Genomic DNA, 17,368 nt, shown 5'->3' with positions numbered 1-17,368 from the left:
TTATGAAAAAAGACATAAGAAAAATCAGGTGATCCTTCCCCCCCAAAACACACACACACACACACAAAACAACCTTTTTCATAAGCAATGACAAAGATAATGAGATTACACAATGGACTATGGATGAGTAGAAATGTCTTTTGGTTTGGGGCTTTTCAACAGGTTTTAGCTGAATCCTGAACCTTTTTGGCAGCCACTCTGAGTCCAATGGTATAGGTGGGTTGTTATCTATTTTTAAATTCCAGCTCCCAATATGCTAGCTTATATGCAAGGAGTCGGGACACTTGCAGGCAAAAGAAAATGGTGGTGTTCTTTTTAAATTTTCATAATAACCCCCATCAACCAGGCTAGTAATGACATTAGCGTGATATAGATGACCCACCACCACCAATGATATAATGACCAGTTTTCAGGTCACACACCCCTTTCTTCAGCTGGCTGACAGGCTAATATAGCATGTACAGAAAGAAAAAGAAAACTTCCCTAGCACTTTAAGCTTTTAAAGCATCCAGACTTCTTTTCAATTATACCATTTAATGGGAATCTGGCTGAATCAGAAACTGATGGGATGAGAGACCCTGTCAGTAGCCAGCCAGCTTTCAAGCCACATTTTAGTCAGGGGAAATTCAGCCATATGAGCTGAGTTTTGAGATAACCAAACACACACAAAATTGTTTCACTTAAAACTCATATTTTTGGGTCGTTCTTACAACCCACATTTGTTTTGTTCCTGGTGAAAGCTAGAAGAAGTAAAATTCAAGCAGCAATTGACAAGTTAGCATCTAAAATTAGGAACACAGAGAAACCTATCTAAAGAAAGGAATGAATCTGCCCCCACAGTCTCGCTGTTCATAGGAAGAAACAAATAACTCCACTTTAGGAAAACAAAACAGAATTACATTGGGCGGCCTTATTCACCACTACCAGAAAAAAGCAACAGCAACAAAGAACAACAGTTGAACAGATACTAAATTCAAATTAAACATAAAAAACACGGTTATGCTTGTTTTCATAGGTTTCTAAAATGGAATGGAAATCTTCACCACTCTCCGCCCAGCTCCAAAGGAAGCAATTTTTACAGAGATAGATGGACACCATGCACTCTCACCAGTTCTGTGGGATGCTGTACGTGCCTGCATGTTTGTCACAAGTGTATCTTGATCCACATTCCTTATAGCGGTTGGCTCCTTGGAAGGTTTTGACTGTGAATTCGCATCATATTGTTGCAAAGGTTGGAATTCAGGACAGCAAACAGGGTTTATTGACAGTGAGAAGCCAGAGCCAATATAATCTGTCTGGAACGCTGGAACACCTGTGTTTGAACCTGATGCTCTGATGAAGACCGAAGGAGCTGGGCTTTTCCTGAATTCCTTTATCACTTGAATAGGGAAGGATGTCCACGGGGTGGCAAGTATAAGGGTTATTTTGGAAACCTTATGGCAATCTGGAATTATCCTAGCGCTGGAGGTCCTCCCAAACTCTTTGCTGGTTGAATGACGGTTCTGAAAGACAACCAAATCAGGATCTAAATGTGCATTTGTAACAGTCCTTGTGCCAACAGGATTATCTCCTTTAGACACTGTAGTTGGAGATAACCATATCTCTCTGGAAACTGTTTGCTGGGGAAGACCAGGGCACTTAGCCGTGGAGGTGACATGAAGCTGTGTAATCTGAAGATCTGCAGAGCTTCTTGAGGGGATGGCTTGATGGGTCATCCGAGGATCTGTTGCAAGACTGGAAGATGCTGACGACATGTTTTTTCGACAAGGTAAAAAAAGACTGGAATAACCATGGCTGCTCGCTTGAGAAGCAGTCCTAAGTGGCTTTACTGCTATACTGCAAGTTGAAATATAAAGCTTTACTGAAGCATGGAGATCTTGAAGCTGAGCTTTGCACGGGCTGTAACCATGCCGTACTGGCGGCTCTGAACTACAAGGTGTCAGAGCTGTATGTAGCTTTTTGCTCTGAGATGGAATTGCACACAGAGAAACATCCAGACGTGATGTCCAACATGGTAGAGCTCTGGAAGCAGCAGCGGGTGGGAAAGGTACTGCAAACTGCATGGAACCAGTGTGATCAGGAGAAGAATGACAAGCACTCCAGTCACATCCTGAGCACTGCTTGCTGGAGATGAGCGATGGCTGGGCACCACCACTGCTGTAACCATTGTACCGAGGATCTCTGTGAAGTGCAGGGCACGCCGACTTGATGCCAGGAGGATTAACACAACTGTTGTCTTTCCCAAAACCGTTCCCCTTATCTGTATGTGCCAAGACTATATCCAGCCTTGAGCTGTAAACCTCAGAAGATAGCGAGTGAGACGGCGAGATGTCATTTCTTGGCAAGGTATCTGCGGGTGATGAATGAGCTGGAAAATACCAGGCTGAGTCTGATAAAATTGCTGCTGGTGGCATCCTCTGGAAAGAGCTGCCCCAGACAGCTGATTTGGGGGCCAGCGATGGGGTCACTTGACTGGAAGACAACATAACTTCCACAGTTGAAATATAGATGGGTGTGGTCGAAGTCTTGCTGCGATGGTCCGGGCATGACATCCTGCAGTTTTAATCCTAAATTCGGAAGACCAAAGCTGGAGACGCTTCTGTGCTCTGTATTTTAAAAAACACTTTTCATCCTTTTTCTGTTGGCACTGGAAATTTCCATTCTCTCTTGAGTGTGAAGGGGAGGTGAAGAGCAAATAAATTTTTCTCCAAAAAAAGAAGTGATACAGAATCTGAATGAAGAAGGAGAAGCAGGATTCCTTCAGCACAACTGGTGGTATTTATCCTGTCTGCAGCATGTCAAGAGAGTGCAGGAAGCAGACAGAGAGATGAACGAGAACGAGTCTCTAAACTAGTAGCGATGAGGCAGAAGTCAAACCAGAAATGCTATCCAAAGACGGATGCTGACCTTATTACAATTTCTCCAGATAAACGGATTAAGCGCCTAGCTCACCAGCACTTCCATTGCCTTGAGAACAGCAGATCGTAACAGCTCTGCTGTTGTTAAAAGCAAGAGAGCTGTATTCCTCTCCCTCTCTCAGTCACTGCCTATCTGCACTCAGAATAGCAAGATCTCTGTTTAACAGGTCGTAGAAGAATTTCCTACAACCGTTCCAAGTAATGGCACACCAGAAAGTCAGTAATAAAAAAGATAGATGTTTGCCTAATTTCCTCCATATGTGCTCTTATTTACTTTAGAACTAAGCAATCCTAGGCTAAACCTTGCTGAAATCCTTCGAAGGCTTAAGTAACTTGGATGTAACCTAAGATGCTGGCACACAGTCAATGCCGTCACACTGGCACAGGGAACGAATGGGGAAAAGTTCTCGTTCAGAATACTGCTGACTGCTTTTCACTATACACCACAGCAGGGGTAGCCTCTGTATCAAGGTATACACAGCACGGCCCACGTGCAAAATGATGAACAGCTTGGGCTCTGCTTGTATCTACAGTGATTATTAAAAACAAACAAACCCTATTCACATTCATGTGACTGTGTTTGTGACACCATCAAACCCCCTACCAAAAATACAGAGAATGACAAATTGCACACGGCCGAGTAAGAATGTTTTTCAAAAAGAGGATCACTTGAGCCAACCAAAACTATCAACCTTTCTGCTAAAAGTAACTAGGAAGTTCCACCTGAAGCCTTTGTGGCTGCAGTGAGAAAATGCAAATATTTAAATGCAACTTGGTGGTCTTTCTAATGTGGGGTGGGGGCAGGACGGGGTGGGGGGAGTCAAGGTCATATAACCAGGACTGGTTCCCCTTCCCCCAATTTCAGTTGTGCAAGAACATTTTTTTTACTTGGCAAATGTCTAGCATCCTAAGAATGCAGTCCTAGTGAAGTCTCAATGGAGAGCAGTGTGAGAGCAAGGCTAGGGCCTCATACCTTCTCATTACCCCTCATCAGTTCCTTTCACCAGTCCTGGAGCGTGTTATCTTCACTTTGTGATGTAGCTAACCGCTGCTATCAGTTTAAATAGCTGCTTCCTTCCCAAAGAAGGGTGGCCCTAGGACTTGCCGATCAGAAGGTCAGCGGTTTGAATCCCCGCAATGGTGTGAGCTCCCATTGCTCGGTCCCTGCTCCTGCCAACCTAGCAGTTCGAAAGCACGTCAAAAGTGCAAGTAGATAAATAGGTACTGCTCTGGCGGGAAGGTAAACGGTGTTTCCGTGCGCTGCTCTGGTTCGCCAAAAGCGGCTTAGTCATGTTGGCCACATGACCCGGAAGCTGTACGCCGGCTCCCTCAGCCAATAAAGCGAGATGAGCGCTGCAACCCCAGAGTCGGTCACGCCTGGACCTAATGGTTAGGGGTCCCTTAACCTTTTACTTTTCCTTCCCAAAGTAAGTAGCAGTTTGCGGGGATTCTTGTCAGGAAGGAAAAGGTTAATCCTCATCTAACTGGGTTATCCTAATCCAGGCAGAGGGCCCTGAGGCTATTTAAAACAATAATCTCAGGGTGAGAGAGATGAGAAGAACAACTCAGCAAGTCTAATGACTAGATTAGGGTTCTCTACATAATGTAGCAAATAATAGCATTAGTATCATGGGGGGGTTCCAATCCAATTCAAAAGTTCAGGTTTGTAAAATGAAAATAAAATAATAAACCTGACAGAGACAGTGTTGCAGCTATCAAACCATCTTGTAACGAGACCCTCATGATAAGACTTGACTAACCAGACCAATCTGGGTCATGATCCAAACTGAATCTGGTGAGTCCTCTTTAGCATCCAAGTTCTATAAACTCCTCATCATTCCCTAGGCAGAAGTAGTGCTAATGGAAAAGTAGGGTTTTAAGTGATACACCATGCGTTCATTGCATTTTGCAGCAGAGGTCCAACATGGTGAGATGTATTAACATGGCATCAATGGCATGAGTATGTTAAATACATTAGCAACAGAATAAATAGATGAGAATGCGGAAAAAACATGGCATTGGTGAGCAAATGCACTATTACATCTTTAGTACGTAACTGTTTAGGAACTTTCCACAAAACGTTCCACATTTATAAGTCTGGAATGTGCAAAAGCTTCTCTAAGAAATGTTTCTCGTTTTATCAGAACTGTTTTGGCTTCCTCCGAAATTCCTCAGATGTTTTGCCCGAGGGGAAAACTTCACTTTGAACCCAGTGAAAACTTTTACGTACAGATGTAGTAGGTTTCAAAGTCACCACCCACTGTGAATCATAAAAAGGTACATTTTATCTAATAAACACTCTGCATTTGAAGGTAAGTTCTTGGCTAAGCCTGATCAGTAAATGCCGATTAGTGTGACACCACTAATATATCTATTTTTATGCACGCCTTCTCTGAATATATGTATTTTTGTAAACATTGTTTGGTTGGAGAACTTCATTGAAACATTTGGATAAGTGCAAATTTCAAAGGACAGCTGTGTTTTGGTTCTCATATTGTTTGGGAAAGTCTGAATTTGATACATTTGCCTCTAAATGCAAACTGAATCAATTTTCTCTCCCCCATTCGCTAGAGACAGTCTGCCCTTAACCATCACTGGGATGCTGTTTCTGCTAAGGCAGGGTTTGGGAAAATGTGCTCCTCCAGAAGTTGCTGGACTACAAGGTGTATTATCTCTGACCATCCTGGCTGGGGTTGATGGAACTGCACTCCAAAAACATTTGGAGGGCTGCAGGCTCCGCATAACTTTCTAAGGGCTGAGAAAAGGCAAGGAACAGTGGGGCTCATGCAGCCCAACCAGAGGCATCTGGTGAAACATGGACGATTTCCTATTCTTTCACTGGCAGAGCCCTGCAGCCACTGCTGGGCTACTTCCACTACAGATTATGTGAGCTGGAATCAACAGGATTCCCTAGGCAGCTTCATCTGAAGCTTAATCCTCTGAGGTTCCAGTGGCTCCTCTGTCTCAGGGACAAGGACTTGATTTCAGTGTATGCATAGGCGCAACATAAGTTATTATGCTGAGGAATTGGAGCCTTGACCCATTCCTTCTAGGGATGGTGCTAGACTGGGTGAGGCAACTGCTGCCTGTCAGATTCAACATTTCCAGAGTTGTAGTTGTGTTAAGTTTCCTGAGGCATAAATGCCCCAAAGCTTTATGCTAAAGGCAACAGGGCCCTCAAGACCCCTGCTGCCCAGGAGGACTGCCTGCTGAAGAAGAAGAAGAAGAAGAAGAAGAAGAAGAAGAAGAAGAAGAAGAGGAGGAGTTTGGATTTGATATCCCGCCTTTCACTCCCTTTAAGGAGTCTCAAAGCAGCTAACATTCTCCTTTCCCTTCCTCCCCCACAACTAACACTCTGTGAGGTGAGTGGGGCTGAGAGACTTCAGAGAAGTGTGACTGGCCCAAGGTCACCCAGCAGCTGCATGTGGAGGAGCGGAGACACAAACCCGGTTCCCCAGATTACGAGACTACCGCTCTTAACCACTACACCACACTGGCTCTTGCCCTGCCCTTGCCTCTCTCCACCTGGCTTGGGGCGAGGCTTGCCAGGCTTCACAAGGACTGCGGTTGCTGCTCAGCAGAGAGGGCTCCTCTTTTAAATTGTTTTTAATTTCTATCTGTGCTGTTTTAAATGAGACCATCTTGGCTGTGAGCCCTGGAAGACCTGCACCCTGCCTTGCTGGCCCTTCCCCATCTGGGCTGGGAGAGTGGAGTGCTGACTGACTCCAGCTACAAAAGCTGAGGCTGTTGAACAGATTCTTGGGCTGGAGTATTGTTTACGGGGAGTTGAGAGAGCTTGTTGCTGTTATTGATATTATTATTGTATCTTTAGTTTTAGATCTTATGATTTACATGGAAACTGTTTCCATTTGGTTGTGTACTTTTTGATGTGTTTTATTTATGACTTCTGTTATGTTTGTAATTATGTAAATATTGTCATGTTGTAAGCCGCCTTGAGCATAGTTTCAACTATGGAAAGTTGGCATACAAATAAAATGATGATGATGACTAGGCATTGATTATTATTGGTGCTCATGGTGCCTTGGTCAGTGGAGGTGCACTAGGGGTGGGGAACTTCTGGCCTGTGGGCCAAGCTTGGTCAACCAGGCCTCCCTTTTGGTCCACTAGGCTATTTGGTGCAAGTGATGATTGAAAGATGAGTAGCCCTGCCCACCTGCCAGGGGTGTGGAGATCTGACCCTCCAGCCAGAAGAGGTTCTTTACCTCTGAGGTAAGTCATAGCCATTGTGGATACTAGCCATTGATAGCCTTATCTTCTTTTAAAGTCATCCAAGTTAGTGACCATCCCTACTTATTGATGGAGTGGATTCCATAATTATACACCGTGTGACTAATTTGTTAAGTCTTTCAGATACCACGAGATTCTACTGTTTTATGTCCAACATTGCCAACACAAGCATGTGTGTGTATGTATATACAAGGGAGATGACAAGGCTTGCGCCATCCAGGTCTTCTTCGCATCTCATCATACTGCCACCGTTTACCTACCTCTTGTGAGTTTGAGATATTTTCTAGGTGCTCACAGTCCCTGTAAAACATCTGCAGAAGGTGGATCTTCTCCAGCCATGCCTTCTTCTCTGCCCACTTGCGGTACACGTTGTCCTTTTCTTCCAACAGTGCCTGCAATGTGCCTTGGATCTGATATAAGAAAACAACAGAAAATGCTCATGATAATCCACAAAACAGTGTGAGTGATGCTTGTTATGTGTCAGACTTGGCTATGCTACTAGGGCTCAAGATTTTGATAAAAAGGAAACAACTGTCTGTTTTCACAAACCTGGATCTGGTTATGTTTCAGTAACCCATTTTCTCTCTGAGGAACAGTCATCATGATTATATCTTCACTGCTGTTTAATTGCAGCACATACACAAAAGGGATTACTGGGTAGGAAGGCAACCTCTAGAAACACTGGTGAGCAATGTGTGTTGATGATGAGTCCACATTATGCCTACGTACGTCTTTCGTTGGCATTTTCTGTTCCAGCAGCAGTTCTTGTCCTAGCTGTAGCACCCGTTCATACATGTCATCACGGGCCTCAATCTCTGCCAACAGCTGCTGGTGCTGAGTCAGCTTCAGATCACTAGTAGATACGTCTCGAATTTTGTCCTCCATCATCATTTCTCTCATCATTTCTGATGCCCAGGAGGAATAGTCTCGTGCCTGAAAGCCAAGACAAAAATAAAAGATGAAGGTCAAGGATTATGGATTGCATCCACCTGTGCCATACTCAGACCCACAGAAAACAATGGGAGTATCTGAAGTCCATTGATTTCAATGGGTCTACTCCCAAGTACGATTTAACCACTATAGCTTGGATTGGCAATGTTGAATAAATGCATGGGAAATGAAAATGACAGCTAGAATAAACCACCTGTGGCTGCTTGTGGCACTGATGAGTGTTTCATAGCCTGCTGCTGGGAACAGACATCCCTTTCTTTCCATGGAACTTTTGTGGTCACTCTGTTTTGCTCAAAGTATGCTCATGCAGTTTCTCTGAAGCTAGAACTAGGAAAGGGTGTTCCTATACTTCTTACAGATGGATTAACACCCATGTTAATGTCATGACGTGCTGTTCCATAGAACACACACCTTGGTAAACAATATGCAAGAAGTGCCTCTCTGTATTTTTACAGTGATATTCTGAGATTTTTTTGTTTGCAATTGTGGGAATAAATCATCCAATTTTCTTTTCTGATCCACTTAAAGTTTCTAGGGGATGACTTTTGCTCCATGAAAATTGTTTGTCCATCCGTCTCTTTCTCTGTATACATATGAATGTGTGTTCTCTACTGATTGCCACTGGTGTGCAACGTTTGACTGCCTGTCTAGCACTTGCATGTTGTTCTCAGAGGCCAAACAGTGCATTTCCTTTGCTATAGAGCACCACCAGTGCTTTATTTATTTATTTAAAGATTTTCTTGTTTTACAGTGTAATGTCTCGTATTTTTTCCATGTAACGTTTTTACAAATCCGTTTCATTTGTTGAGACATTAGGGGGAGAAGAAACAAAAAAGGGGTGGTGGAGGGAGGGAAGATGGGTGGGGGTATTTTAAAGAAAAAAGAGGTGGTACTCACCAGGAAGTTGTTACAATAAGTGCCACACTTTTAGCATTTGAAAAAAAAGTGCCGTACTGCATATCCTTGAATACCCCCCCCCAAAAAAGCATTGAGCATCATTGATACAAGCATGTATAGGCCTCATGATCTTCTCTGTCCCCTAAGCAACCCTTACCTGTTTCCTAATGCAGATTACAGTGGTACCTCGGGTTAAGAACTTAATTCGTTCTGGAGGTCCGTTCTTAACCTGAAACTCCTCTTAACCTGAGGTACCACTTTAGCTAATGGGGCCTCCCGCTGTCGCCACGAGGCCGCCGCATGATTTCTGTTCTCATCCTGAAGCAAAGTTCTTAACCTGAGGTACTATTTCTGGGTTAGCGGAGTCTGTAACCTGAAGCATCTGTAACCCGAGGTGCCACTGTACTGCATTAGATATATTAATACACCCACCTATTAACTCTGTGAAATTAGTTTTTGTGTGTGTAATTGAGAAGTGTGGAAAGAGTCTGATGAAAGATTGACTTCAATTTCTACCACACTGAAATGCTCACCTGTGTTTGAAAGTGGTACAGTCTGCAGGCTTGTTCCAACTGCTCCCTGCATTGCTCCACTTTGTGCCTCAAGGACTCCCAGTTCTCTACCACTGCCTGCTGCTTTTCTTGTATCTCCTGCATTTGACTTTCGGAGCACCGGCAAAGCACGCCATCTGCAGCATCAATCAGTTCTTGCAGCTGCAAATAATAATAAGGAGGATGCCATAGCACATGCAGAGGAAGGGAGGGCACCAGAGAGTCTCATACTCAGCCTTCTTGAAAAACCTAACCTAATAACGCAACCATGAAATCATATTGTGGAGAAGTGGGTACCCCCCCCCCCCAAGAAGTGTTTTTATTCTAGTTTCACAACAAGAAATTCAATAAACTCAATGGTGGCAGGTCTGATGAAAATAAAAAAGCAGTAGTTTTGTCATGCAAATGGGAAGACAATCAATTTTTTTTAAAACAAATGTCTAGTTATTGTTTTGGAATGCACCATCTTACAAGACAATCAGCAAATTATGAGATGCCAGAATGGGCTTTGGCTTCCAACTGCCATCTGCGAACTGCTATGTATCTTACCTGTTGCTCATTCCCAGACAGTTCATGCTCGAGGGTTGCAAGTTTGCGTAGCTGGGACTGTACACCACCCAGGTCTCTAGCAATGTCATCAGGGATGGCCTTGGACTTCTCCTAGTGAAATAGTATGGGGAAGCTTGCTGTTAATGGGTTGATTATTTGAAACAAAGTGTAAATATATTATTCTTTTTTCATTCACGAATCACTTCCTATGAAGCATCTTGAAGCATCTTGATCCCGGCGCCGGCAGCAAACCGCTAAGTACAGCGTATGTGCGCTGTACGTAGCGCTGCCGCACATGCAGTGTATAGTGGTTTGCTGCCGGTGCCACTCCAGTGCCGTACAGACAGTGACAGGATCCTCTGCTCGTGGCTGCAGCCGCGAATGGAGGATCCTCCACATGCGACTGTGGTGGTGACAGAGGGATCCTGGCACTGTCCATACTGTGCTTGAGAAGCGCAGGCAGCAAACCGCTATACAGCGCATGTGCGGCGTCGCTACGTATGGCGCAAGCGTCATACATAGCGATGCCGCACATGCGTCCTACGTAGCGATACCCACCCCGGGTGTCACGACAACTTCCTTCGCCCCTGCCCACTCATGCAGTGTACATCAACCAGTTTGGTATGTAAGGGATGAGATAATCTTACAGGCATCCTGGTCCCAGATGGTATAGGGAAATGTAAAGCTAAGCCACAGTATATGTGTCAGAACAGCCAGGTGTACTTATGCACATATTGTTCCCATTCACATATAGTTTGGAGGTTGGAGGCTGGGTTGTGTGCCTGTTTTTCCCCCATAAAGGGAAGCATACTGATGAGGAGAGCTAAACTCTTCCCACCTTGCCTCACAGCACCCCATTGCATAAAACACTTTGTTCCCCAGCCCAGCCCTATTGCTGGAATTGAGCCAGTCTGAACGAGGTTAGGGAGGGGAGAGTTCAGCACCTTCATCCAGGCAAACCAATTACCAAGCTTGGGATGTGCATGGAGCAAGTGTGTGAATAAATAGCTTATTTGTATTTAGTTTATCGACTGCTGTTTTTCTGTTTTGTTTTACATGTTTATGGCCTATCTAGCTATCTAGCTATCATCATCATCATCTGTCATCATCTATCATCTATCTATCTATATCATACTGTAATTTTACATTTTGTTGCTGTTACTGTCATGGCCTGGTTGGACGCTTGAGGGGGACCAGCTGGGGAACCATCAAGGGAAGAAAGCTCAGAGCCTGGGTAATGGTGGTGGGACAACAATGTGTGGTCAGAGGGAGAAGACTGGGAAGAGGAGGTGTCAGAAGCTGAAGAGGTAACAGGGCTTAGTGAGCTGGGAGAGTCTGTGGCAGAGAGTAGCTCAGAATCAGAGGTAGAAGCTGAAGCAGCAGGAGGGTGGGATGAGGGAGGCCAAGAGGCAGAGATGAGTCAGGCTGCTTAAGAGTCAGAGGTGCCTCTCCCTCCTGCTGTGACAAGCTCCCCTCCCTGCTTGTTTCCCAGAACAAGGAGGCATGAAAAGGGTGGAAAGGTTGGCTGCATGCAGGCACAGTCTCCAATTGCTTGGAAAAAGCCCTGGAGAAGAGGGGACTTAGACGGCCATGAAGAGATGGGGACTTTCAGTCTTGGCAAACTGATTTTCATGGAGGAAGACTACCAGGCATGATCTGCTCTGCTCACTAGGCCTGACGCTCATCCACATCTGTGGAGGTTGTGTTTTTGCTAATAAAGAGTTAACTCCATTTTTGAACTGTGTGATTTCTGACCAGCACACTCCTGTGACAGTTACCCATATAGGGTGCCAAGTATGGGAAAGCCGGGATAGATTATGCTAATGCATATGCATAACACTCTTCTCTTCACACCTAATGTGGCCCTCAAAGGACACAGTAGATGGGCAGAAACAAAATACCCAATCCATATATTTCCCAGCATGATTATAACCTCAGTGTGGACAAGGGCTTCCATCAGGTCTTGCAGACACTTGTGTATTAACGCAGCATCTTGTAGTCGTTCGCCTTGAAACTTTATCATCTCCAGCAATTCATCCCAATTGTTCCTGATGAAGGAAACAGGTTGAAAAACGTGAAATGGAACCAGTGCTGGTTCTAGTTGTTTATGCATGCTGAAAGCATCTTTAGACAACTTAAAATATTGTCGATCCCAGACTCATGGCTTAGCAGTTCCACAACAAACACATGCTATAATCCAGCGATGGGGATCTGTCAATAGGCTAGCTCCTTATCTCCTCTCCTCATAACTATATCAGATGATATAAATACACCTTGCATCATAATTATATCAGGTGATGGTCACTGAGATTTCCCAGCAGCATGCAGGATTGCAAACAGACCTGCGTGGTGCTTTGGAGTGCCACTGATTAGTAGGCTTGAAGTCATCACCTATCAGGTGATGGGCAGTGACTTCAAGCCAGCTTTTTGCAAGGAATGACTACATAATCGGGTTCCTCATGGGTTCCTACTGCACAGCTGATCCAGCCACATCTCTGCTTGCCCCATTTCCTATTTCCCTGCCAGAAGAGAAAGCCAAGGTGACAGAAGATCTCCTCTTACCGCAACTGTTTCTGTTTCTTCCGAATCTCCCGGGATTCAAAATGGCCACGATCCACCATATCCTCTGCTAGCTGATAGGATGCAAGAACTCTCTTGGCAGCAACTTCCATCTGGTGCTGGAGCGTTTCATATTTGGCACAAAGATGCTTTCAGAGAAAACAATGAGTGAGCAGGCAGAAGAAATACACACAGTTCTGGGACACACACACACACACACACACACACACACTCTTAGCTATCAACATTGTTCCAAACATTCTGTGTTGCTCTGACTTTTCATTCAATTAAATCTAGCAATAGCTCAGCCTTGCTCTCTCCCAATATATCCTTGCCCAAGTGCTGACATCTTCAGGTGAGTTAGTAGTCTCCTATGACTCAGATGCATGACTTCTATCCAGCAGGAGCTGTGTGTTTAGTATTGTGGCCACAATTTTATGGAAATCCCTCCCAGTTTAGGTCAGACTGGCCCCAATTAGGTCAGACTACTACTACTACTGCTACTTATTCTTCTTCCAGCAGATGCGAAGTTTCATTGCACTGAGTCTCCTGTGCACTGCTTAGAGACTGTTGCGATTAAGGAGCATACCAATGGTTGAAAATAAATAAATAAGTAAATAAATAAAGTTAGTTGCTGATCTCACATGTAAGTTCAAAGTACATGGGAGTTCAATGGGCTAGTCCACACATGTTCAACCAGTCGACCACGATCAACAGGTAGATCCCCGGGTGATCCTCGTGGATTGCAGTCGATCACAGGATCCTTATCGATTGCGGGATTAAAAAAACTGGGGAATGAATGTCTCCACCCCCTGCCCCCTCACTCTGTCCCTCTGTCACATCACGTGGGCAGTCGTTTGGCATCTGCTTTTGCCCGTTGGTTAGTGGCGGATTTTTTGTTGAGTGATTTATGGCCACTCGCTCCTAAAAAAAGCTCAATAACTCTGGGCAATCCTCCCCTTCCACCCACCCACCTCACAACACATGCTAATCCTCCCTCCAATGACAATGGGTAGATCCCTGCCAGTTTGTTTTTTTTTATACTGGGAGTAGATTGCAGTCTCTTGGGAGTTGGGCATGCCTGGGCTAGTATAATGACTAGAACACTGCCTTTGACTTTTAAAGCCCTTCAGAGATTGGGAATGGGATACCTGAAGGACCACTTGTCTCCACATGTCATTGTCTATCAACAAAGGCACTTTGGCAGGTGCCTCCATGATCTAAGGTGTGACAAGGGGTGGCTAAAGAGGAAAAGAACTCACTTGCAGAACCCTGATTATGGAGTGCTATCCCCAGGGAGGTTCTGCTAGTGCCTTCCTTGATGTCATTTTTGTGCCAGGCAAAAATCACTTTTATTTTCCCATTAAAAAAATGAAATCTCTCTACATTGCTTTTATGCTGCTGTTGTCTTTTTTATTTTGGTAGATCGTTTTTATACTGCTACTTTAAAGGTAAAGGTACCCCTGACCATTAGGTCCAGTCGCAGACGACTCTGGGGTTGCACGCTCATCTTGCTCTATAGGCTGAGGGAGCCGGCATTTGTCCGCAGACAGTTTTTCCGGGTCATGAGGCCAGCATGACTAAGCCGCTTCTGGAGAACCAGAGCAGCGCACAGAAACGCCATTTACCTTCCCGCTGGAGCAGTGCCTATTTATCTACTTGCACTTTGACGTGCTTTTGAACTGCTAGGTGGGCAGGAGCTGGGATTGAACAACGGGAGCTCATCCCATCACAGGGATTCGAACCGCCAACCTTCCGATCGGCAAGCCAATCAGTGGTTTAGACCACAGCGCCACCCGTGGCCTTTAGATTATGCTACTTTAGTGCTACTTTAGATTATGCTTATTTAATATTCCTGTTTTAATGTGTTTTTAAAAAAAATATTTAAGTTATCCTGTGGAAATTTTCAAAGGTGAAACATAATACAAACACAGCAGTTGCTGCTTTTCAACTTTGGTTAAACCACACACCCGCAAATTACAAACGTTTGTTGGGAAACAAAAACCGAGAGTGTTTCAGAAAGGATTATCAATCAGGTTAATTATAATCCTTCAAATTTATTTCAACCAGGCGTACTGTTTGTACTTTTCTGAGTGGCTTATTCTGTCATTTGAAAAACATCCCTGAAATTATCGTATCATTTCTTCATTGACATCTTACAAAGGATTTGGCATAATGATTAACCACAAGTCGGCCACAATGGTTTCACCACTTGCACAATCCATCTTAAGTCTGCTAGATTCCTAAATTGTCAGCTTGCAAAAGGTAACAAAACTAATTCACTTCTTGATATTACACCCAATCCTCTTTATGAAGGCTCATCAGAGCTTGGTAGTTGTTTCCATTAAAATATTTTGGTGTAACAAAGCTTTGTTAAGCAGGGTGCATTTTAATATATCTTGCTGTCTTTATAATATAACTCACCAGGACGTGTTCATAACTGGTCCCATAGCCATTGGAACTGACTACCTGCTTCTGCTGACTGATCCAGTCTTCCAGATCCTCATATTCCCTTAGAAAGTCATGCAATGTAAGAGTCTCCTCCAGCCTTTTGCCCCTTTTTGGAGAGAGAAATAGATAATAGCAGCAGTGCTGTCAAGGCAGGACTTTTGCAGCAGATGTCCACGGCTCCACTCAACAGAGTGACCAGTTGTGCTGGCTGATCACATTTGGAAGGAAGTGAAATAAATGAACCATCTAAAGGGGCTGGAGGGAAATCATAAGACCATTAAATCCAGTGTCTAAAATTACTTGGGGACTATACAAAATGCAGTTGAGATATGTACGTTCCCCAAAGCCTTTTGGGGATCTTGCATAATAGCTAGAGAATGTACTAAATTCAGCTGAGATATACACTTTCTCCTAGGCCTGTTGGATTGTGCATATTGACTGGGAAATGTGAACAATTCTCTCTTCATTATGTATATATTCTCCTGAGGTCTGGTGAATGTGTACAGTGGCCAGTTAATATGCTCTTTAACCCCACCTTGCACTGCATATATATCAATATCATAGTTATACTTAAGGAAATTGATTCCTGTGAATTTTCAAGAGAACTGACTTGAGCTGTATATCCAAGACTGAAGTATGAATCACAATGCAATTATATTGGTATTTCTTATATTGTACCTTTTTTTACTTTTCTGTAAGCTACTTTGAGATACGTAGTGAAAAATGGGGTATAATTTCCTAAAATAAACAAACACTGCAACCTCTGTCCAACAAAGTCCTGTTAGCACAAGGACTTTCATTTGCACAGTGGGACTTCCGCTCCCTGCACACCCACCCCACCAATATTTTCTGGGAGTTCTGTCTGGAACAATGCCTCTTTCTGGAGATTTGATGGAGGAGGAGTACATCTGCTGCCTTCTAAGAGTGCTTGCTATTTGTCTCCACTTGGTAAACAAAACAAAACTTTATAGGTTTCCCATACTCTCTTATTCACAGGAAACCAACTCTGAGTAGTACTAATGATTCAGGGATTGTCCAATGTTCTGAGAAGTAGGAAGTGTGCAACAATATGTACTGTATATGCATTCATCAACATTATATTGTGAACCACCCTGTGATCCTTAGATGAAGGATGGTATAGAAATTCAAGAAATAATAATAAGCATGATCAAAAGCCAGGGCCAGCTCAAGATATTTGTGGCCCATGATGAATTATGATATGTCCCCCACTCCCATTCCATTTCTAGAAGCTGACTGGACTGCCAGCTGGATCTTACTTCAACACTTGGTGTCAATGGGATGACATCTTCCAGCATACCCGAAGGCAGCAGGCTAGTTTAGGGGTATCTGATAGGCCTGTGGCACACATAGCTCTGATCTCCAACAGAGGACAACAGCTGAGTTGGCAGGGCTCGGGAGAAATTCCTGCCTCCCAGCATCTGCTGCCTGAGGCAATGGCTTCACTCTGCCTAATGGTAGGGCCATCCCTGCCTAAAAGGCCTCTTGAAGGGATCAGAAGCTTTGCTATTGATTTTCATATGGTTTGGCAGAAGATCAAAGCCCAACAAAATACCATGCAAAGAAACTGGGACTGTTATTTTCTTACCTTGCTATGGCCATATTTTGCAACTCCTGAATCTGTGATTGAACTTGTTCCTGAGGTGCGTCAACTTCATCATAGTGGATGGAGCCAGAGAGGGGCAGCGTTTTGGCAGTTTCACCTAGTTCCATTACTAAATTCTGATAGATGTTGATTTCATGCTCCAGGGCCTGACAGAAAGCAAAGTTCTAGCTGAAGTAAGAACTTAGGTGAGGCCAAACATACAAAGCTGAGAAGCAACAGCTGAGGTGCCAATGTGAGGCTAGAACTTTTATTGATAATATTATATTCATCATCATACATGTTATATATTATGTATTTCTATACAGTTCATATTTGATTTGACAAATGCTTCAACAAACATCAAATAGATTGAGACTAAAACAAGGGTATCGAGACCAGACATTTTCCAGCAGATTTATTCCTGGCAAAAGCAAACAGTCTGCGTATTTAATTTTTGCCACCTTCAGGCAAACTGCAGGAGCCAATTAATATACCAAATATATGGATGACTCATTATTGGAAAGGCTAAGCTATTGCCAGAAGAATTATAGCTGTTTTCCAACTAAGGAAAGCATTATCACTTCATGATTAAATCTTACAGAACTGGTTCTGGGGGCAGAAATCTTACATATGGCAGTCCA

The 17,368-nt window shown here is 43.9% G+C and overlaps 1 protein-coding gene across 2 annotated transcripts in view; it reads right to left on the bottom strand.

The window, feature by feature from the left end:
- SPTBN5 (spectrin beta, non-erythrocytic 5) overlaps positions 1–17,368 on the bottom strand; it is a 104,328-nt gene that overhangs the window by 48,052 nt on the left and 38,908 nt on the right. For both annotated transcript variants that reach the window (XM_083449437.1, XM_083449438.1), the window contains exons 27-34: positions 16,731–16,894; positions 15,098–15,230; positions 12,677–12,822; positions 12,048–12,162; positions 10,115–10,225; positions 9,548–9,727; positions 7,896–8,099; positions 7,427–7,576 (exon numbers count right to left, since the gene is read on the bottom strand). In XM_083449437.1, the coding sequence (XP_083305563.1) occupies positions 7,427–7,576; positions 7,896–8,099; positions 9,548–9,727; positions 10,115–10,225; positions 12,048–12,162; positions 12,677–12,822; positions 15,098–15,230; positions 16,731–16,894 (1,203 nt within the window). The remainder of the gene's footprint in view (positions 1–7,426; positions 7,577–7,895; positions 8,100–9,547; positions 9,728–10,114; positions 10,226–12,047; positions 12,163–12,676; positions 12,823–15,097; positions 15,231–16,730; positions 16,895–17,368) is intronic.

This window comes from Podarcis tiliguerta (assembly GCF_965153285.1).
Source record: "Podarcis tiliguerta genome assembly, chromosome: 1".
Lineage (NCBI taxonomy): Eukaryota > Metazoa > Chordata > Lepidosauria > Squamata > Lacertidae > Podarcis > Podarcis tiliguerta.
This window is presented reverse-complemented; position numbering and strand designations above follow the sequence as displayed.